Here is a 23,565-nt window from a genome sequence, read left to right as displayed (position 1 = left end):
TGTCTACAGTTGCTTATCAGCCAGCATTTGTTAACCTCTACAGAGAGAAAAATCACCTTGCAAAACTCTTTCTGTTGTTGTTAATGATAAAACAATTTTATTAATTGCTAAATTTGATTTAAAGAGAGTAATATTAAGTTAAATTTTCAGTTATATACGTTTCATTGACAATAGTGAAGAAACAGCCTCTTTTTAAAAACATACAATATGAGGCTAAAATTTAACTCGGTGTTTATGATCCTTTCTGTTGTGACTTGTATGGACTTCAGATGAACTCTGGGGAATCTTTGAGCTATTTGAAACAAGTAGTGCTCTTAAATATGACTTACAAGAAATAAAAAAGACATAGTTTTACAATGGGTACTTTGAATTCATAAAAGTTAAATTCCTAAAAGGGAAATTAATGAACAATAATAAATATTTTATTGGATAAAATGTTTTCGGGTTTTTTATGCTGTTCTGAAAAGCTGAAACATTTATTATATTATCACCACAATTTAATATATTATATAATCTGCTAATTTAATTTGAAGGTGAATATTGTTGTCTTGTAATTTGTAGTTGTTGCTTTAACATAAGATTAAACTTGAATTTCATGTATGATAGTCCTTTTGCATTTCTTCTGTGAAATTTTGGTTCTGAATTTTTGGAATATTTTAATGGAGTTTTCATATTGTTCTATATGAAATTGTTGTCGAGGCTACCAGTCCTTACTGCTTACTTTCTTATGTCAAATGTTAAGTTCTAGTTCAGTGGAATTTTAAAACAATATTCCTTATCCTATCAAGGTTTTATTTTTATATTAAATGGTTCATTGGTTCCTCTCATAAAAACTGAAAAATGATTTAAAAGTTATGAACAGTACCAAAGATTCTCAACTTGTGCTGTTTAAATTATTGTACTTGAATTAAAAGAAGAATCTTCCATGTGAAATTTTGGGCAAATGTAGTCGCATAAAAAAGTGGAAGCTACTGGTGGTTGTATTTATTATTATTACATTTTATGAATAGGTCACTTGTTTAAAGTCTGTCCCCTTGGGCTCGAGTTCTGACATATTACAAAGATGAGGAGTTCATGTCCCACCTTTTCATAGTACTTTAACTCACATTTTTAGCTTTATTTAGACTATTCTCAATATCATGACTCTGTGAGACTCTGGTTGCAAGTGTCCATGGAAATCTGATTCACCACAGCATGAGAGAAAAATTTAGGCGAGAAAATTCTTTTAGTTTTCATATATTTTTACTGCTGTCTTGGTAGCATCCATAACATCTAAAAGTAAGATATTAGCATGGAATGATTATACTTCTGTGTTTCAGATGATACCCTAAAGATATTAAAGGAGTTAACAAGCAAAAAGTCTCTTCAAGTGCCAAGTATTTATTATCATTTGCCTCATTTATTGCAAAATGAAGGAAGCCTTCAACCTGCCGTGCAGATTGGAAATGGACGAACAGGAGGTATGTTTATTTTGTTTCCTGTTGTAGCTGCGTTGCTGGTCAGAATTGTGTCTTGGGGTATTATGTGGTATTAACTTTACTGAGGCTTTCAATGGCTAAGTCAAATATCTCTTTATAAATGTCACATTGCACTTGAAAATATGCAGGTTATTTTCAAATATCTTTTGATACTGATTTCTAACATTAATCCACAGTGAGAAGAACACACTCTGTATGATTTCAGTACCTTTAGACCATAAAATTGTTTTTTATCCCTGGATATATTCCAGTGTCTCCTAGTTTATAGTCTATGGGAACTTGAATTTGTATCCTACTGTTGTGTGAAAATTGTATAAACCTTAATTATGTTCAGTTGGTTCATGGTGCTTTTCAGGTCTACTATATCCTTCTGCATTTCTGTCTCTTCATTCTATTAATTTTTGAGAGTTTGATATTGCAACTGCAACTAAAATCTTAATTTTCTAATTAAAAATAATTTAAAAATAAGAGGAAAAAAGAAAAATGCACATTACTACTCTTAGTTGAATAGTCTCCATTTAAATAGTTACAAGCAAATTAAGTATTTGTATATTATATAAATAAAATTAATTTATACCAGCATTCTCGTGCAAAAGAGCCATTTGTGAATCTTGTAGCGTTCAATATGCTTCCTAATAAAACTTTAAGGTTATTTAAAAAAAATCACCATCTGGGTAAGATGCCATAGCCATTTCAAGCATTTGTTGTTTTAGACTATTTATTTATTAATAAGAATCAAATCAAAAGAAAGTAGAAGTGTTTTTAAAGTTATTTAAAACCTCTAAGGTCTCTTATAGGTTCTTTTATAGTCAGTTCTTCTTGTTTCACGAATGTGACATTCTCTCTCTTTTTTGAAGTTGCTTTTTCTATCCCATTTGTTAAAGATTTTTTCATCATAAATATAATAAAATCTTAGTCAACCAGCCTCTCAGTAGTTAACATTCTTATTAAGCTGAAACTGTTTTCTAAAGATAGAAAAAGCAGACAACTTGGGGGAAAACAACCAAGAGAACGTGCCGATTTTCTTTAAAAGTCTTCCTTCCTAAATCTTTAGGCAGTAGTTCTTAATATTTTTAAAGTAATACAACCCTTTAGTTATGTTAGGAAAGCTATTAACCTTCTACTTAGAAACATGCTCCTAGAAAAGTAATTTTATATGAAATTTCTGGGGTTTTGTGGAGCCCTGAAACCTATCTAGGCACTATACATGAAGAACTTCAGTTTATTTATTTTAATTATTTTTTTGTGGACTCCCCAGTGAGCCTTTTTTTTCATTTTTAAATTTTTTGGCCACACCATTTGGCATATGGGACCGAACCTCCTCCCCATGCGTTGAAAGCACAAAGTCTTAACCACTAGACTGCCAGAGAAGTTCCCAGGAGCTTCGGTTGTTTCAGATCAAAGAAAACTGCTTTTTGCTTACAATTCTGTTCTTCCGAGGTCAGGCTGATTAAGGAACACTACTCAGACCAGCATATTCTCCTAAGGGTAAGGAGGGAGACGATGGTCAGGGCAGCCACTGACCTCCTCAGGAAAGGGATTCTCACATCCACCCATCCTCCCGCAGATTTAGATCTGCAATAAACAGGCACAGCGAGCACAGATGGATCAAAGGCCATCTTGTATAACGAGGGTTCCCAGATAGTTAAGAAAACCAGCATCATGAATGATTAATGACTCACACAGCAAGCAGATTATAATATTAAGACATATTTTCAGAGGGATTAGAGGTGACAGCTCATAAGTGACTATTTATAAAAGGATCGGTTAGACATCTTTGTGTTTTTATTTTGATATTTGTATTTTAAGTTTGCATATTGTAAGGATAGATATAGCTGAAGATCAAATTAGTGATCAGAAAGATTGAGCTGGCTGTGGAGTTCTTCTGGAATGCAACATAAAGGATACAAAGAGTTCAGACCAACATTCTGACATTTATCTAAAAGGAATATGAGAAAGAGAACAAAGAGAGTGAGGGAGAGAAATAATCAAATAAATAGTAGAAGAAAATTTCTTTGATTGAAGAAACACATGTGTCTTCAGACGAAGGACTCACTGCTGGACAAGGTGGTTGAAAAAAGACCCTCCACAGGTTACCTATCAGAATGGCATTACTGATTGGTAGAGGACAGTGGGTAATTCTTTAAATATTTGCTGAAGTTAAAAGAAACAATGGGGAGACTCCTCTGGTGGTCCAGTGGCTCAGACTCTGTGCTCCCAAATGCAGGCGGCCCGGGTTAGAGCTAGATCCCACATGGCTCAACTAAGACTTAACATGCCATTCCTAAAGGTTGTGGCAACTGCAGGCTGCAGCCAAGACCCAGAGCAGCCAAAGAAAATCCATGCGCTTGTGTGAGTTTTGTTACACAAAATCAGATGTGATTCCTAGTCTTGTGATCCTCCTCCTACTACAGGAAGAATGCTTTAGTCAAATAATCAATTATATAAACAGTTGTGCAGTTAAACAATGTTAATGATGTGAAGGATGATTTGAGAATGACTAGAAAGAGTATTAACGAGTTTAGTCATGAAAAATACATTTGACCTGAGATCAGAGGAGTAGGTCGTTTACTGGTAAAGATGGGTGAATTAGTTTCCTGTTGCTGTGTGGCACCTTACCATAAGCTTGGTGACTTGAGACCACACAAATTTATTATCTTATAGTTCGGGAGGTCAGAAGTCCTAAAATCAGTGTGGCAACAGGAGCGTGTTTCCTTTGGAAGCTCTGGAGGAAAGTCAGTTTCTTTGCCTGTTCCAGCTTCTAGAGACACCTTCGTTTTTTAGTCTGTGGGCCCTTTTATCTTCGGAGCATAGCATCTTCAGATTTCCCCCTGAATCTGACCCTTTAGCTTCATTGCTACACCTTAGAGCAGTACAGATCACTGGGGCATGCCAATACCTAAGGTAAAAACTGTTAGGGTTTTCATAGTTTACTTGGCACCTTGGTCGTGTAATCTTTTCCCACAGATCTAACAGGTAGTTCTGTGAGTAAAGGAAACCACACAGTTGCTCTATGATCTGTTTCCAATGAGTCATTTGGTTTTTAACAAAGATAAACTGAGTAATTGAAGAAATGCCAAATTAAGGTTGTTCTTGATTTTTAAAGGAAATAAGTACTCGATTGAAAACTTGCTGGAAAATTGAAGAAAACTGATACAACTGTTGATATCTCTGTCAGTTTATAAACTCCATGAGGCAGTGGCCTTAGCTATCTTATGACTGTATTTTATTTTTTTAGATGTTTTATTTTGTATTTCAGCTCAGTTCAGTTCAGTCGCTCAGTCGTGCCCGACTCTGTGACCCCATGGACTGCAGCATGCCAGGCCTCTCTATCCATCACCAACTCCTGGAGTTTACTCAAACTCATGTCCATCAAGTCAGTGATGCCATCCAACCATCTCATCCTCTGTCATCCCCTTTTCCGCCTGCCTTCAATCTTTCCCAGCATCACGGCCTTTTCCAGTGAGTCAGCTCTTCATATCAGGTGGCCAAAGTATTGGAGTTTCAGCTTCAACATCAGTCCTTCCAATGACCACCCAGGACTGATCTCCTTTAGGATGGACTGGTTGGATCTCCTTGCAGTCCAAGGGACTCTCAAGAGTCTTCTCCAACACCATAGTTTAACAGAATCAATTCTTCGGCACTCAGCTTTCTTTATGATCCAACTCTCACATCCATACATGACTACTGGAAAAACCATAGCCTTGACTAGATGGACCTTTCTTGGCAAAGTAATGTCTCTGCTTTTTAATATGCTGTCTAGGTTGGTCATAACTTTTCTCCCAAGGAGTAAGCGTCTTTTAATTTCATGACTGCAGTCACAATCTGCAGTGATTTTGGAGCCCCCCAAAATAAAGTCTGCCACTGTTTCCACTGTTTCTCCATCTGTTTGCCATGAAGTGATGGGACTGAATGCCATGATTTTTGTTTTCTGAATGTTGAGCTTTAAGCCAGCTTTTTCACTCTCCACTTTCACTTTCATCAAGAGGCTCTTTAGTTCTTCTTTACTTTCTGCCATAAGGGTGGTGTCATCTGCATATCTGAGGTTATTGATATTTCTCCCGGCAATCTTGATTCCAGCTTGTGCTTCATCCAGCCCAGCGTTTCTCATGATGTACTCTGCATATAAGTTAAATAAGCAGGGTGACAATATACAGCCTTGACGTACTCCTTCTCCTATTTGGAACCAGTCTGTTGTTCCATGTCCAGTTCTAACTGTTGCTTCCTGACCTGCATACAGATTTCTCAAGAGGCAGGTCAGGTGGTCTGGTATTCCCATATCTGAAGAATTTTCCAGAGTTTGTTGTGATCCACACAGTCAAAAGGCTTTGGCATAGTCAATAAAGCAGAAATAAGATGTTTTTCTGGAACTCTCTTGCTTTTTCCATGATCCAGCACATGTTGGCAATTTGATCTCTGGTTCCTCTGCCTTTCCTAAAACCAGCTTGAACATCTGGAAGTTCACAGTTCACGTATTGCTGAAGCCTGGCTTGGAGAATTTTGAGCATTACTTTGCTAGTGTGTGAGATGAGTGCAATTGTGCGGTAGTTTGAGCATTCTTTGGCATTGCCTTTATTTGGGATTGGAATGAAAACTGACCTTTTCCAGTCCTGTGGCCACTACTGAGTTTTCCAGATTTGCTGGCATACTGAGTGTAGCACTTTCAGAGCATCATCTTTTAGGATTGGAAATAGCTCAACTGAAATTCCATCGTCTCCACTAGCTTTGTTCATAGTGATATTTCCTAAAGCCCACTTGACTTCACATTCCAGGATGTCTGGCTCTAGGTGAGCGATCACCCCATTGTGATTATGTGGGTCGTGAAGATCTTTTTTTTACAGTTCTTCTGTGTATTCTTGCCACCTCTTAATATCTTCTGCTTCTGGTAGGTCCATACCATTTCTGTCCTTTATCAAGCCCATCTTTGCATGAAATGTTCCCTTGGTATCTCTGATTTTCTTGAAGAGATCTCTAGTCTTTCCCATTCTGTTGTTTTCTTCGATTTCTTTGATCGCTGAGGAAGGCTTTCTTATCTCTCCTTGCTATTCTTTGAAACTCTGCATTCAAGTAGGTATGTCTTTCCTTTTCTCCTTTGCTTTTCACTTCTCTTCTTTTCCCAGCTATATGTAAGGCCTCCTCAGATAGCCATTTTGCTTTTTTGCATTTCTTTTTCTTCTGGATGGTTTTGCTCCCTGTCTCCTGTACAATGTCACGAACTTCCATCCATAGTTCATCAAGCACTCTGTCAGATCTAGTCCCTTAAATCTATTTCTCACTTCCACTGTATAATCGTAAGGGATTTCGTTTAGGTCATACCTGAATGGTCTAGTGGTTTTCCCTACTTTCTTCAAATAAGTCTGAATTGGGCAATAAGGAGTTCATGATCTGAGCCACAGTCAGCTCCTGGTCTTGTTTTTGCTGACTGTATAGAGCTTCTCCATCTTTGGCTGCAAAGAATATATAATCAGTCTGACTTTGGTGTTGACCATCTGGTGATGTCCATGAATAGAGTCTTCTCTTGTGTTGTTGGAAGAGGATGTTTGCTATGACCAGTGTGTTCTCTTGGCAAAACTCTATTAGCCTTTGCCCTGCTTCATTCCGTACTCCAAGGCCAAATTTGCCTGTTACTCCAGGTGTTTCTTGACTTCCTACTTTTGCATTCCAGTCCCCTATAATGAAAAGGACATCTTTTTTGGGTGTCAGTTCTAGAAGACCTCGTAGGTCTTCATAGAATCATTCAACTTCAGCTTCTTCAGCATTACTGGTTGGGGCATAGACTTGGATTACCATGATATTGAATATTTTGCCTTGGAAATGAACAGAGATCATTCTGTCATTTTTGAGATTACATCCAAGTACTGCATTTTGGACTCTTTTGTGATGACTACTCCATTTCTTCTAAGGGATTCTTGCCCATAGTAGTAGATACAATGGTCAGTGTTATGTGGCAACCTGGATGGGAGGGGAGTTTGGGGGAAAATGGATACATATGTATGTATCCCTGAGTCCCTTTGCTGTTCACTTGAGAAGATCACAACATTGTTAATTGGCTACACCCAAATACAAAATACTGTTCATGGGGTTCTCAAGGCAAGAATACTGAAGTAGTTAAATGTACCCATTCCAGTCCATTTTAAGTTGCTGATTCCTAGAATGTCAACGTTCACTCTTGCCATCTCCTGTTTGACCACTTCCAATTTGTCTTGATTCACGTACCTAACATTCCAGGTTCCTATGCAATATTGCTCTTTAACAGCATTGGACCTTGCTTCCACACCAGTCACATCCACAACTGGGTGTTTTTTTTGCTTTGACTCCGTCTTTGGCTCAGCCTTGTTTAACTCAATGAAACTTTGAGCCATGCCATGTAGGGCCACCCAAGATGGACAGGTCATGGTGGAGAGTTCTGACAAAATGTGGTCCACTGGAGAAGGGAACAGCAAACCACTTGAGTATTATTACCTTGAGAACCCATGAACAGTATTTTGTATTTAGGTATAGTCAATTAACAATGTTGTGATGGTTTCAGGTGAACAGCGAAGGGACTCAGTGATACATACATGTGTATCCGTTTTCCCCCAAACTCTCCTCCCATCCAGGCTGCCACATAACACTGAGCAGGGTTCCCTGTGCTATTCAGTAGGTCCTTGTTGCTTAGCCATTTTAAATATCGCAGTGTGTGTGAGTCCATCCCAAACTCCCTCTCTCCTCTTCCCATCCTTCTCCCCAGCAACCATGAGTTCCTTCTCTAAGGCTGAGAGTTTCTATGTTGTAAGTTGCAGCTGTGGTTTTAGATTGTCTGGTACATTACAGACCAGACAGATGTATTACAGATGCACAATTCATACTTGAATGGGAAATATTGGACAGTGAATCAGTGGAACAGAGTACCTAATCCAGCCCTTGGGCTCTATTTCTGTTTGGCTACTCGACTCACCTTGCTCCTTACGTCAGGATGACGTGTGTGCCTAGTTGCTCAGTTGCGTCCAACTCCTTGTGACTCCACGGACTATAGCCCACCAGGCTCCTCTTGTCCATGGGAGTCTCCAGGCAAGAATACTGGAGTGGGTAGCCATTCCCTTCTCCAGGAGATCTTTCCATCCCAGGGATTGAAACCAAGTCTCCTGAGTCACAGGAGGATTCTTTACCATCTGAGCCATGAGGGAAGCCCCCACTGGGAGGATGATACGGCCTTATTCTTGATGTTCCTGAAGTTTTTCTTCCGAACTCTGACCCTTTAGAATACTTTCATTTTCTACCTTGTAAACCGTAGAAGAATTGTAGCAAACAGGACAGGTTGGGTTATGCGGTGGTAACTAACAACTCCCCAGATTTAATAAATTGAAGGTTTATTTATTTCTGCTCAAAGTACATGTTCATTAGGGTTAGCAGGGGACTTCATGCATCACTGACCACTCAGGATCCAGGCTGATGGAGCAGTTGCCATGTTAGATGTTACTGGCTGCTCTGCTGAGCAGGAAAGATTTCACACTACAGTTCCAGGTACTCAGGACCTGAGTTACACGTGGTGGTGACTCATTGTTACTAGTCGTGCCCTCTCCCCCCAGGTTCCCCAGCCACTCAGGTGGTGCTGGTGGTGAAGAGCCCTCCTGCCAATGCAAGAGAAATAAGAGGCATGGAGTGGATCCTTGAGTTGGGAAGAGCCCCTGGAGGAGGGTATGATACTCCAGTATTCTTGCCTGGAGAATCCCATGGACAGAGAAGCCTGGTGGGCTACAGTCCGTGGGGTCACAAAGAGTTGGACATGACTGAAGCGACTTAGCACACAGCATGCACCAAGAGGACTTTACCACATCTCCAGAGGGCAGGAAAGAGCTGTCCTTTTTTTATGGTATTTTGTGAATTACCACTGGCATGGATACTCTTAATTCTATAGATTTAGCTGAAATTAGTACTTTCCTTTTTAGTGCTTTTGGAGACCTTGAGTGCCTTGATTTAAACTAAAGAATATCTATTTCAGGTCCAAAACAGTCTATTGGGGAAAAATGGCTTCTTCTCTAAACATGCCATCTAAACTTTTGTTTCTATTCTCCACAAAGTTTGGTAACCTTTTAAAATTGCAAATGGATACTGTCACTTCCCCACTTTCCACCTTACAATGGCTTTCCCTTGCACAAAACTAAAACTAAATTTAAGGTTGTATGTGATCTGATCCTGAACTGATTCCTCTGAATCTAATCTCATTCTGCTTTGGATATATTCTGTTCTTGCTCTTGCATAACTAGCTTAAGACCACTCTCTCTTCAGCACCCAGCTGTTTCCTCATCTTCTTCATCTTCTCTCTCTCATCGTTAATTACCAGCTCAGTTGATATTAGAGAGTCTGTTCGTGACTGTACTGTCTGTAGAGGTACCTTTCCTTCCCCTGTCCTCTGCACGTTCTTTTTAATATTGCCATGTTTTAAGATTATTGTTGTTGTTGTTGAGCTGCTAAGTCATGTCCGAATCTTTGTGACCCCATGGACTGAAGCACAACAGTCTCCCCTGTTCTCCACTATCTCCCGGTATTTGCTTAGATTCCTGTCCATTGAGTTGGTGATGCTGTCTAACCACCTGATCCTCTGCCACCCCCTTCTCCTTTTGCCTTCATTCTTTCCCAGCATCAGGGTCTTTTCCAATGAATTGGCTCTTCACATCAAGATTATTAAAAATTATTTATCTTTTTCCATCCTCTAGAATATGTTCAGTAAGAAAAGTCCCATGAAGGCAAGGACCTTATCTATGTTGGCCACTCTTATAGCCCTAACACCTAGAATAATGCCTTGTGTTTCATGTGGTCAATATGTATGTTCAAAACAAATATAGCACTTCTTTTTTTGAGTCCTTGAAAACTCTTCAGCCCAGAATGAGAGAGAGGATTATGATATTCACACTTGGGGGTTTCCCTTAAGCTATTTGGACCTTAGTGTTGTGAACTGCACAATCCTGGTAGTAAAATCATGGACCCATAATCTTTAAGCCTCCTTCTAGCTTTAGAAGTCTATGACCTCTAAGTATTGGGTTGGCCAAAAAGTTCATTTGGATTATGGGAAAAGCTGATATTTTGTAGTACAGTATCTCCAATAAATTGTTACATTATTAAAACTTCATTTAAAATTTTGCAAGCTACTTCTCCACTGATACATAACACTTAGGATACTAAGACTTTGAAAGATGTTATTTTTAAAAACATTGTGAAATACTGTAATATATGTGTTCCTAAATATTACTGTGCTATGCAGAATTGTGTCATAAAATGCTAAAAATGGGGTTAGGATCACAACACTCAAAAACACTGTCAGTTGCACACAAAGAAAAGATAAGCTAATAAAAGCAGTGGCACGATGTCGCACATATTCAGTGACAGAGAAGTGCATAAACACTACAAGAAATACCATATTCCATCAATACCTTGTGAAAAAGACTTGAGGTTTGCTTGTTGAAGTGGGCTTCAGAGGGACTGCAGCCTGGAAGGTTTTTGTGAAGTGGTGCAAAGTGGGTGGACTGAAACCTGGTGGAAAGTTGTAGCACCAGAAATAGACGGGTGTGGTTCTCAGCATGCAGTGAAGTGAGACAGCTGTGCATTATTTTTACCCGGCTTGGTTCACTTTTCTGAACTCAGTCCAAATGGGTACAGTTTTCTGTGCTCACCTAGTAAGTGTTTGTCCCGGGGGGAAATTGCATAAAAGCCGACATAAAATCCACATCATGCTCAGATTGTTCTCTAGTGTGTTCATCATGTCGGAAGAATGCTTTAAAACAAGCATTATGGTAGACCTGACTGTAATTTTAAGACTTTAAGTTGCACAAACAGAACACAATTTCTGCATTACCTCACTTAGTTTCTGTAAATATTCACACCTTATGTAGCTGTTGTATAATGATCAAAACCAGGAAATTAGCATTAATGCTGTTAACCTTGGCTCTTACTCAGGTTCTGTCATTTTATTACTGTTGTTGCTGTTATTCTGTTCCAGGATGTAACTCAGGATCCTGTATTTCATGTACTTGTCAGGTCCCCTTAGTCTTCTCCAGTCAAGGACAGTTCCTCATCCTTTCTTTCCTGGTCTTGGTGGAGTATCCCCTGAGTTTGTATTTGTCTGACATTTCTTCATGGTTAGATTGGGGTTATGAATTTGGAAAAAAGCCACAGAAGGGCTGTTGTGTCCTCCTTAGGGTGCCTCATACATAACATGTGAGACATTAATTTTTAGGATGTGTTTAATATTTCTAAGTTTCAGTTGTATAATAAAATCTGTTGTTGATACTTTACTGTCCATTTTTCCTGTGCGGTTTAATGTCTTTCATCTTTATCAGTTCTTTGACATTATTGCTTTCCTTACGAAGAAGCCATATGGAAAAGAATTACTGTGTAATAGGTATATTATATCTTTGATTATTTTTCTTTCTGAAATGTAGTATATTTTGATCACCCAATTCTTTCTATCAATTTTAGAGGGTATAATTTTGAACTAGTGGAGTTTTTCTGCATTGTCTCTGTGACATCTTTTAATATAATTACTATCATTTTTTTGTTTCAGTTTCAATAGTAATGGGAATTCCTACAGTGAAGAGAGAAGTTAAATCTTACCTCATAGAAACTCTTCATTCCCTTATTGATAATCTGTATCCTGAAGAGAAGTTGGACTGTGCTATAGTAGTCTTCATAGGAGAGGTAATTATTTGTTATATATATATATTTTTACCACGTATAATCTGTAAGAATTGAGACCATATTTTGAATATGCTCTTATAAACTTTTTGTGTAAAATGTGATGAGCAGCAGCAAAGGTTAGGTGGTCTATTCCATCTGACAGTTAAATATAAATCTAACTTGTAATCTTTGCATTCACTTCCTTTCTGTATTCACAATCCAGGAATGGTAATATCTGTTGTCAGTTGGATGATATTATATATATAGATCCTTTACGAACGAGTCCCCATTTTTAGCTCCAGGACCTGAACTTGGAGATTTGCATTGATGTCTTTTGGGAGCTTTGAAACCTGAGAAAGGTTTAGCCTCGGCTGGGGTTTCTGTCATTTCTATCCTCTCTACCCCTTCTCTGTGCTCCCAAGGTGCAGCCACACGGTTGTAAACCTATGGCTGATTCATGGTGGTGTTCGGTAGACGCCACCACAGCACTCTAGAGCCATTGTCCTTCATTTAAAAACAAATACATTTTAAAAAGTCAAAAAGTGAAAAATCATCCTGTTAATGATAAATACTAAATTTGTTTTATTTTAGTCTCCTCAAAAGATATGGGGAAAGAGTAAATCCGGAGCAAGTTTTTTTAATGAGGAAGAAGCACCCTGGAATAAATATTTCCTTAATTATTATATAGAATTTCAGAACATAAGAAGGTTTTATAACCTCATCTGATGATTCTGGCCCACTGATTCCCAACTTTTCAGTGTTTCCTGTCTCTTTTTAAATGAAAATGTTCTTGTTTATATATAAAGAATAAACACATGTATATTGTTCAAAACATTACAGAAATATCTGTTGAAAAATTGCCTGTAATTCCTCCATATACATATAACTACTGTCACTATTTTGAAATACATATATCTTGAGGTATGAAATATGAAATACATGTATCTTAAGAAATTTTTCCCCTGGCTGTATACATATATGTAAATGGAATTGTTCTCTATATTTCTTAGTAGCATGGACATTTTCCCAAGCTAAAACAGATAGCTATCACACCATCATTGTTATGGCATCATAACATTCCACTGTATGGTTTTTAACATTCTTGATTTAATTTCTGATTGACAGATTTAGACTGTTTCACACCTTTGCTGTTTTCACAGTGCACTGAACATGAGTATAAATGAATGGCTGTGCACTTGGCTGGTACTGATGCAGGATCAGTTCCTAACTATCAATTCCTAACTAACATGGAATTACTGGTAGAGTCCACATACATTAAATTTTCACACCTGGGCAAGATGCCGTGCAGAAGTTGAGCTGCTCGTGTCCCTTTTCAGCAGTCTGGGAGAGAGCTTGGTACCCTGTCCCCAGGCTCTGTGAGATAATGTTATTATTCTTTAAGTTTATTTTGGCTAATTCGATAGGTAATGATAATACATTGCTTTTGTTTAATTTGGATTTGTCGATTGAATGGGTTTACATGGTTTATATATATTTGGGCCATTTGTATTTATAATATTATTATTATTTAACTCATTTATTTTAATTGGAGGCTAGTTGCAATATTGTGGTGGTTTTTGCCATACATTGACATGAATCAGCCACGGGTGTACATGTGTCTTGGCACCCCACTCCAGTACTCTTGTCTGGGAAATCCCATGGACGGAGGAGCCTGGTGGGCTGCAGTCCATGGGGTTGCTAAGAGTTGGACATGACTGAGTGACTTCACTTTTCACTTTCCTGCACTGGAGAAGGAAATGGCAACCCACTCCAGTGTTCTTGCCTGGAGAATCCCAGGGACAGGGGAGCCCGGTGGGCTGCTGTCTATAGGGTCGCACAGAGTCGGACACGACTGAAGCAACTTAGCAGCAGCAGTACATGTGTCCCCCTGTCCTGAACCCCCCTCCCACCTCCCTCCTCCTCGGGTCGTCCTCTGGGTTGTCCCAGTGCACCGGCTTTGAGTGGCCTGCTTCATTCATTGAACTTGGACTGGTCATCTATTTCACATATGGTAATATATGTGCTTCAATGCTAATCTCTCAAATCATCCCACCCTTGCCTTCTCCCACGGAGTCCAAAGTCTGGTTTTTACATCTGTGTCTCTTTTGCTATCTTGTATATAGGGTCATCATTACCATCTTTCTAAATTCCGTATATATGCGTTAATATACTGTATTGGTGTTTTTCTTTCTGACTTTCTTTCTTACTCTGTATAATAGACTCCAGTTTCATCCACCTCATTAGAACTGACTCAAATGCGTTCTTTTGTATGGCTGAGTAATATTCCATTGCATATGTGTACCTCAGCTTTCTTATCCATTCATCTACCAGTGGACATCTAGGTTGCTTCCATGTCCTAGCTGTTGTAGACAGCGCTGCGACGAACATTGGGGTACATGTGTCTCTTTCATTTCTGGTTTCCTCGGTGTGTACACCCAGCAGTGGGATTGCTGGGTTGCATTCTATTTCTAGTTTTTTAAGGAATCTCCACACTGTTCTCCGTAGTGGCTGTGCTAGTTTGCATTCCCACCAACAGTGTAAGACGGTTCCCTTTTGTCCACACCGTCTCCAGCATTTATTGTTTGTAGACTTTTCAGTAGCAGCCACGCTGACAGATGTGAGATGGTTCCTCATTGTGGGTTTGATTTGCAGTTCTCTGATAATGAGTGATGTTGAGTAGCCTTTGCTCATTTTCATTTGTAAGTGTTGCTTTATAAGAAATTTTCATATGAATGAACTCTGACTGTTTAACTCTTGTCCAGTTTGTTTTTTTCATGAGCTTTGTTTATGATGTTTTTGTCTGTTATAGAAATTTTACATTTTAATTAATCAGATTTGTCAATCACACATTGTGTATCAGTAGAAATTGGTACAACCTCTTTAGAAAGCAGTTTGTCAGTCGCTGTTAAAATGTCAGGTCTCCTCTGTGAGCAAACATCCTGCTTCTAAAAATTGATCCAGTAGAAACATTTTTGAGTATTTAAGTATATTCCAGCACATGACACATTCATACAGCTCTTAAAGTGCATTGACAAATGAATGGAGAAAATGGTCTTGTGAAATAGACTGGGAACCATTTTTAAAATTAATTCTTATTGAAGTCTCACTGCTTTACAATGTTGTGTTAGTTTCTGCTGTGCAGTAAAGTGAGTCAGTTTTATATATGTGTATATGTTTATATATATATATCCCCTCTTTTTTAGACTTTCTTAGTAGCAGATATCTTGAGAACGGGGATTATGGGAAGATACCACTTTATATTGCATTTAGTTTTGTAAAATTAAAACTGAAAAAATTGCTATCTCTTTATTTTTGACTGTGCTGGGTCTTTGTTACTGTGTGGGAGCTTTCTCGAGTTGTGGTGCCGGGCTTCTCATTGCAGTAGCTTTTCTTGTTGGGGAGCATGGGCTCTGGGATATGTGGGCTCAATAGTTTGAGGCACGGCTTAGTTGCTCTATGGCATGTGGGATCTTCCTGGACCAAGGATCAAGTCTGTGTCCCCGGCATTGGCAGGTGGATTCTCATGCACTGTACCACCAGGGAAGACCTAAGATTAGAACTTTTTTGCAATGAACTTGTATTGATTTTTATCAGGAAAAAAGCCTTAAAATTTAAAAACTATAGAATAAAAAACTATCCTTACTCATTTGAAAAATTGTACTCAGCTTATAGACAGAGATAAACCCTTGCTATTGTTCAGTTGCTCAGTCGTGTCCAACTCTTTGTGACCCCATGGACTGCAGCACACCAGGCTTTCCTGTCCTTCACTGTCTCCCGGAATTTGCTCAAGTTCATATTCATTGAGTTGGTGATGCCATCCAGCCATCTCATCCTCTGTCTCCCCATCTCCTGCCTCAATCTTTCCCAGCACCAGGCTCTTTTCCAGTGAGTCAGCTCTTTGCATCAAGTGACTAAAATATTGGAGCTTCAGCTTCAGAATCAGTTCTTCCAATGAATATTCAGGGTTGAGTTCCTTTAGGATTGACTGGTTTGATCTCCTTGCAGTCCAAGGGACTCTCAAGAGTCTTCTCCAGCACCACAGTTCGAAAGCATCAATACTTTGGCACTCAGCCTTCTTTCTGGTCCACCTTTCATATGGGTACATGACTACTAGAAAAAACATAGCTTTGACTGTATGAACCTTTGTTGGCAAAATGATGTCTCTGCTTTTTAATGTGCTGTCTAGGTTTGTTATAGCTTTTGAACACTAGGAAGATTCAGGCCCTCTTGCTGTAGCTATTTCTCTGATCACTAAGATATAATAATGCTGGGTTTGGAGTCACATGACCTGTGTTCAGGGTCTGGATTCTGCCATTGGAGCAGATAGTCTTTTGGTCAGCCTCAGTTTCTTCATCTTTAAAAGGAGAATAATGCCTTTGAGGTCAACGCTGTTGCAGGGAGGTGCAATGAGATCACACTGAGGAAAGTCCCAGTATAAAATTATTAATCCCCACATTTGGTTCAACATTGATTAAGAGTTTTCACTTAAGTGTCTGGTAGCCTGGGACTCATTTAATACTATTCCCAAATGTGTGTTCTATGACTGTGACCATGATCTTCGTGTAAGGTGGTTCCTAATCTAGATCTCTGGCTTCTTCTTGAGTCTCTACTTTCAACTGCTGACTTGATAACATTATTTGAAGTATTTTATGGGCAACTCTTAATCTGTCCCTAACTAAATTAATCTGGTTTCTCCAAACTGCCTCTCTTCCAGGTTTCTGGTCTGTTTATTAAAGGTTCTTTACATCATAGTGTGGGCTTCCCTTGTGGCTCAGCTGGTAAAGAATCCACCTGCAATGCAGGAGACCTGGGTTCGATCCCTGGGTTGGGAAGATCCCCTGGAGAAGGGAAAGGCTACCCACTCTGGTATTCTGGCCTGGAGAATTCCATGGACTGTATAGTCCATGGGGTCGCAAAGAGTCGGACACAACTGAGCGACTTTCACTCTCACTTGACATCATGGTGTTAGTAGGTCTGGGCTTTGGTCATTCTGCTGTCAGTTTATTACATAGACCTTGGATGGTCTTGATTCCCTTTGTGTTATTCCTCACCCTAAACGTTGCTTCTTCCTTTTTCTTTCTTATTCCTCCTTCAGCTCCCAGCTCATCCCTCTTATGAAAGTTTCCCCTACTCTCCCATTTGAAATTAACCTAGAGTGAATTGGCCAAAGTAAATTTGGCTAACCTTTTCAGCTTTTATAAAAGTATGAATTACCATGAGTCTACTTTAACATGTGAGGAGAAAATTAGAAATGAAAAAACTAGACAAGAATACACGTAGGCAGTGAAGGAAGTCATAGTCTCTTCATCCTTGTTCGACTTTCTGTTCTTTGTGTTTTTTCCTTAAAGTGGGGGACCGTAAGATGCCCCTTGGGGAAGAAAGGAGAGTCAGAAAAGTAATCGTTTGCTGTGTTTCTATTTCTTTGTTCCTCTCTGATGATTTTTCCTTAAATATCCATTGGTTTAACTTGATGAGACATTTACAGAAAATTCAGAGTTTTGAACAGTTGGCTGTTGGTGCATTACTGAGAGTTCAGTAACTGCATTCTGAAATTGCAGGAGGAGTAGAGAGGAATGAATGCCACATGCTCTGAAGGATCTGTGATACCAACCAAGGGTGGTATTCCTATTTGAAGATTGCATCATTCTTGTGTTTCCTTACACTTAGAACATAATTCTTATTTTTGTATCCCAGTGATCCTCGGTTGTCTTATTTTTATGTATATATTTTACTATTAATTTATAATATTTCTTATTTCAGAATCATTTCTATAATATTTTTTCTGTCACCATCATTTCTGGCAGAATATTTTCCTACAGTATACTCTGAATTTTAGCAAAAATTATTTTTTTACGTTCCTTTCTTATCTTTGGAGAATTCCCCATTTAATGAATCTTGTTGAAAGAAAGTGTCTTCCTCCCACTGTGGAAACTAAAAAATGCCAGATATTTGCTTGACTCGTTCAGTCATGTGACCTAAGCTCAGCTATGTGGCTGTTCCTTTCCCGGACTTTGCATGGAGCTTCAATTTTTTCAGATGACATGGAAAACCCCTCCAAAACAGGCAGATTGCTTTGAGTAAGAGGGGAATTTATTAAGGTGGCTGGATACAGGATCAGTTTATACTTCTAAATGCCAATAGCAAAAGATTGGAAAATATATTTAGCAGTATTTTTCTAAAGAAGCAGAGATCATGGACAGTGCATTCTGGTGGTGGACAGTGGTGGTATTGGGGTCTCCAGGGACTACAGGGGCAGAGTCCAGAGCACCGACTATTGATGGATGGTGAGGACTTGAAAGCTATGGCATTGTGACCATTCTGTGATTTTTGGCTCTGGCCCCGCTTTATTTCTGCTGCCTTCCTAGCCTGGTTCCTCAGCCTCACTGGAGGTTCTGTGAATTCTAACCAGTAGTCTTCAGTAAATTGTTTTTCTAACTATTCTACCTGAGTCAATTTCTGTTGGTTCCAGCTAAGATCCTGTTTGCCTAGAAACAATCTGAAAGCCATATGTAATTATTTTTAAGTTCCTAAACAATAGATTTCAAGTTGTGATCCTACAACGAAATAACAAATTCATCATGTTGGAAAAATACCTAAAAGTAGTCTCTGAAAAGTTGAGTTTAGAGACTTTCTGGCTCTTTGGAGCGTTTTAATATTTGGCGTGAGAAAGTTTTGCTTTTTCTTCGGTTTCCAGTTTTACTGCTGCACACGTCCTAGTTTGAGTTTCGCGGTGAGAGTGCCAGAGACCTTTCGTATGCTTTCTTTAAATTCTTTGATTTAAATTGAGTCAGTAGTGCTAGTTGGTTAGCAGGCCTGTGGGCAGGATTTGCAGAGCAGGTAAATTTGTAAATGAAAACAAATTGAATAATAACCAGAGAGAATTGATCCAGTTGCTGTGGATTTTTATTTTTTGTTCTATATTTTATTTGCAAAGGAAAATTATTTGCTACTTAGTTAATTTTTTGGTCAGGTAATAGGATCATATGGTTTAAAAATTATAAATGCATGTTATATACCTCAAAAAGTCTCTCCTGTAAGGCTGTTCCCCTTGCCTGTTGTTGTTGGATTTTTTTTTTAAGCTTTTATATTGGACATTAGCCAATTAACAATGTTGTGATAGTTTCAGGTGGACTGCAAAGGGGCTCAGCCATGCATATACATGTGTCCATTCTCCCCCAAACTCCTCTCCCATCCAGGCTGCCACATAACACTGAGCAGAGTTCCCTGTGCTTACAGTAGGTCCTTGCTGGTGATCCACTTTAAACACAGCCATGTGTATGTGTCCCTCCCAAACTCCGTGACTATCCCTTCCCGCCTCCATCCCCCCTACCCCACCCCTGGCAACGGTAAGTTCATTCTCTTAAGTCTGTGAGTGTGTTTCTGTTTTGCAAATACATCCGTTTACATCATTTCTCTTTAGATTCCACATGTAAGGGGTGGCGTGTGATGCGTGCCCTTCTCTGCCTGCCTTCACTCAGCACGGCGCTCTGTACGGCCCCCTCACCTGTTATGGTTGTCTCCCCATTCAGAGATGCTTCACGAGTGTAGGCGTGGATGTGTTCTTTTTCTCCCCATTTCTACATGGATGATAAAATACTAACAGACTTTCATATTAGAACAGTTAAGAGCTACCTAGGTTTCTTGTCAGTTTTGATAAAATGCCTTCCTAGAAAGGGGTTCATTTTATAAAAGTTTGAAAATTTGCTTCATATAGAGTGGAGCAAAGTACTTGTTCTTTTTGTGATGATTTCGCCGTAATCTGTTTGTTCGTGTGTGTGTGTATGCCCTTCCCCTTTGATGGGTTAGCCAGTGGGTCTGGTTTTATTATCCTCTAAACCATCTTTTAGGTTCATTATTTCTCTTTTTTGTTTTCTAATTTATTAATGTCTGCTTTTAACACTATTAATTTTTCTGCTTTTGTTGGTCCCATTTTATACTTTGCAAACATCTTGACCCAGATGCTACACTGATTTATTATATGCTATTTATTTTTTCCTTTTGCTAATATAAGAACTGATATAAATTTTCTTTTGAGTACTGTGTTAGCTGTATCCCATAGGTTCTAATGTGAAATGTTTCAATTCTTATTAGTCCATGATTTGTTAAATTGAAGTATAGTTTATTTATAGTGTTACAGTTTCAGGTGTACAACATGGTGATTCAGTGTTTCTGCAGATTATCGTCCATTTAAAGTCATTATAAATGGCTATATTTTTTGTATCTATTAATTTCCTACCCCTACCCTGCACCATCTGTGATTTTGGTTTGTGTTTCCTCTTTGACCAAGGAGATGACCAAGAGTGTTCTTCAAGTTTCTTGTTGGTAGGGGCTTTTTGTTTTTTGCATTGGTTATTTTGGGGGGGAAGTTTCACATTTCATTTTTAAAAACTATTTTGAAATAATCTTCAACTTGTAGGAAATTTGCAGAAGTTATACTGAGTTCCCAGATACCCTGTAGCCGATCTCCCCAAATGTCAGCATCTTACATGGCCATAGTGTACATCTGTGTACATCCTGTGTGTGTCTGTTGGTAGGTACAGCCCAATACCACAGGGTTTATTCTGGCCTCCAAGCTCATTCCTTAGTTTTATCTCTTTTTCTCCAACGATGAGAAGTTTGGTCCTCATGCTTCATAGTGTAGCTACTTACTTGGTGTGTGTGCTCAATTGTGTCCGACTTGCAGCCCCAGCGACTGTAGCCCGCCAGGCTTCTCTGTCCATGGACCTTTTCAAACAGTACTGGAGCAGGTTGCCATTTCCTACTCCAGGGGATCTTTCCAACCTGGGGATTGAACCCGTGTCCCTTACATCTTCTGCATTGGCAGACGGGTTCTTCACCACTAGCTCCACCTGGGAACCCCATCTACTTACTTGCTTAACCTACTTAAATCTGTTGATTGAAGTTCATTTTCTTGTTTTCCTCAAGAAAGGTTCATGTGAGGAATTTCTTTTTTTTTCCTTAAGAGGTTAGGGGAGTAGTATAGTGCTGTTGCTGAAACTAGACAGATGTTATTCCAGCTTTCTTATTTTTTGCTACAAGTAATCCATATTTAGTCTGATTGCCCAAAAGATTATTTTTCAGTTTTAAAGCCTACTAATTTTGCTATAATGTGTCTTGATTTTAACAACTATGTGTGGATGATTTTCCCTGGCACACGATATATTCTTTAGGTATATAGAGTCAAGTCTTCTTTAATTTCAAGAAAGAACTTTTGAATGGTACCTTTTATTATGAAAACTTTAAGACATACAACAAAATTGATAGAATTTTACAGTAAATACCTATTTACATACTACCTGAATTCTACTAATGTTTTAGTGTTTGTGTTTATTACATCTCTATCTATCATTATTTGAACCTTGCCCATTAAAAATTTGGATGGTAGTGTTGAGTTTTTCAGAGTTCTTTGTATATAATGGATGCCATTGCTTTGTCAAATACGTGATTTTGTGAATGTTTCCCCCAATCTGTGGAAGTCTGTGCATCTTTTTGCCTTGTCTTAGTGAGCACAACCTTTTCATTTTGATGAAGTTTAATTTGTCAATGTTTATGACTTTGTCAACAGTTATGACTGTTGCTCTCCATGACTTAAGGAACCCTTACTTCCCCCTAAATCATAAAGATTTTCTTCCCTGAAAAATTCACACTTCAACTCCTGCTTTAGGTCTACAGTCCATCTAGTGGTAATTTTTTGGTCATGTTAAAGTTCACTGTTTTTATATGGATGTCATTTACTCTTGTACCAGGTACTGAAACATGTTCCTTTCCCCATTGGATTTCTTTGGTGCTTTGGTTGAAAATCCAGTGATCCTATAAGTGTGGGTCTTTTTTTTGTTTTATTCCATTGATCTGTAGGTTGATCCTTATACAAACTCCTCACTGTCTTAATGACTATAACTTTAAAGTATTGAAGTCAGGTAAGATTAAGTCCTCCAGTTCTCTTCTTTTCAAGATTATTTTAGATACTTTAGGTCTTTTGCATTTCTGTGTATATTTTAGAATCATTCCAATCATTTCTACTATCTGCAGTTGCTTCACAACAGCTCCAACTGAGTGTATTTTTCTTTTAAATTAATGAAGAAGTATTTGGTCCTTATTTCTCACCTGTTTTGTGGCTATTGACATAGTTATTTTTGTTCACAGGTTTTGTTGAAGCCCTTTTTTATTTCTTGTATTTTTCCGTAGTTGCTGTGTTGGTTCCTTCTTTGTGAATCATCATTGAAGGAAATGGCTTTTTTCTCTAGACTCCTGATTTATAGGAGGAGGCGGCACAGGCTAGTTGGTGATTTGTTTTTTTTTTTTTTTATCAAAGACCATGCCTTTGTAACTGCCACAGAGTCTGGCTGCTTCCTGCAAATATAGCTAGTCTTCACGATTCTGCATGTGACCTTGGATTACTGGAATCAAACTGGGTTCCTTTTGAGTGTGAGAATTTTGGTTATTAATTTTGGCTTTACCAAAAGTGGAGTTTGCAGTCGTAGCTGTTTCTCAGCGGTGAGCATGTGTGATGTCAGCACGGTGTTCCTGGGTGAACTCTGTGTGAGCACTTTAGTCTTTGTTGGTTAGACAGTCACTGTGCGTTCAGCCGGGAGTTCTGACCTGAAGGCTTCGGGACTTGCTTCCACCCCACAGCACCTGACAAGTGCAGTTTCCTCAGAAACAGTGGCCAATTTAACGTTTTCTCAAACTCGCGTCATTATCTGTTTGTCATCTTTTTTAATAGAGGCAAAAGAATAGATTTCATTCTAAGTATGCTTTTACTCATTGAACTAGTATTTATTGAAGCACTAAAATGAGGAAGGTACTGGAGGAGATTAAAAAAAAATCCATTAGACAATAGATTGTGCCCTTAACTTGTATTCTGGAATTACACAAGAATAATTTTTTCTGTACACTTTTCTTTTTTTGAAGAATCTGTGTTAGTTATATATGCACAAATCTAAGTGCATTTAAGTTATATATGCACAAGAGTCCAATAGAATGAAAACAGCAGTCTCCTATCTTCATTCTTCCTACCCCACCCCATTTCCCTTCCTTTCTGTTCCCCATTTCCTCCCGCTCTGAGATCTCCAGCTCACTGGCCATCAGGGAAAGTAGAAATACTTCTTGTGATGCTGTTCAGCTGATTATCATTTTTGATCTTTTCAAAGAACTGACTCTTAGTTTTATTGCCTTTATCATTTCTATATTTTCATTTTATTTTTATTTATTTATTTATTTTTTTTTCCCTTTTTTTTTTTTTTTTAAATTTTATTTTATTTTTAAACTTTACATAACTGTATTAGATCTGCCAAATATCAAAATGAATCCGCCACAGGTTTACATGTGTTCCCCATCCTGAACCCTCCTCCCTCCTCCCTCCCCATTCCATCCCTCTGGGTCGTCCCAGTGCACCAGCCCCAAGCATCCAGTATCGTGCATCGAACCTGGACTG

At 38.6% G+C, this 23,565-nt stretch overlaps 1 protein-coding gene across 4 annotated transcripts in view; it reads left to right on the top strand.

Annotated features, from left to right (window-relative positions):
- The window catches only part of MGAT4A (alpha-1,3-mannosyl-glycoprotein 4-beta-N-acetylglucosaminyltransferase A), a 124,867-nt gene that overhangs the window by 57,329 nt on the left and 43,973 nt on the right, over positions 1 to 23,565 (top strand). For all 4 annotated transcript variants that reach the window (XM_044925633.2, XM_025260681.3, XM_044925634.2 and 1 more), the window contains 2 exons: positions 1,320 to 1,460; positions 12,019 to 12,152. In XM_044925633.2, the coding sequence (XP_044781568.1) occupies positions 1,320 to 1,460; positions 12,019 to 12,152 (275 nt within the window). The remainder of the gene's footprint in view (positions 1 to 1,319; positions 1,461 to 12,018; positions 12,153 to 23,565) is intronic.

Source organism: Bubalus bubalis, chromosome 12 (assembly GCF_019923935.1).
Source record: "Bubalus bubalis isolate 160015118507 breed Murrah chromosome 12, NDDB_SH_1, whole genome shotgun sequence".
Classification (NCBI taxonomy): domain Eukaryota; kingdom Metazoa; phylum Chordata; class Mammalia; order Artiodactyla; family Bovidae; genus Bubalus; species Bubalus bubalis.
Note: the sequence above shows the minus strand (reverse complement) of the source record. Positions and strands in the feature narration are given on the sequence as shown.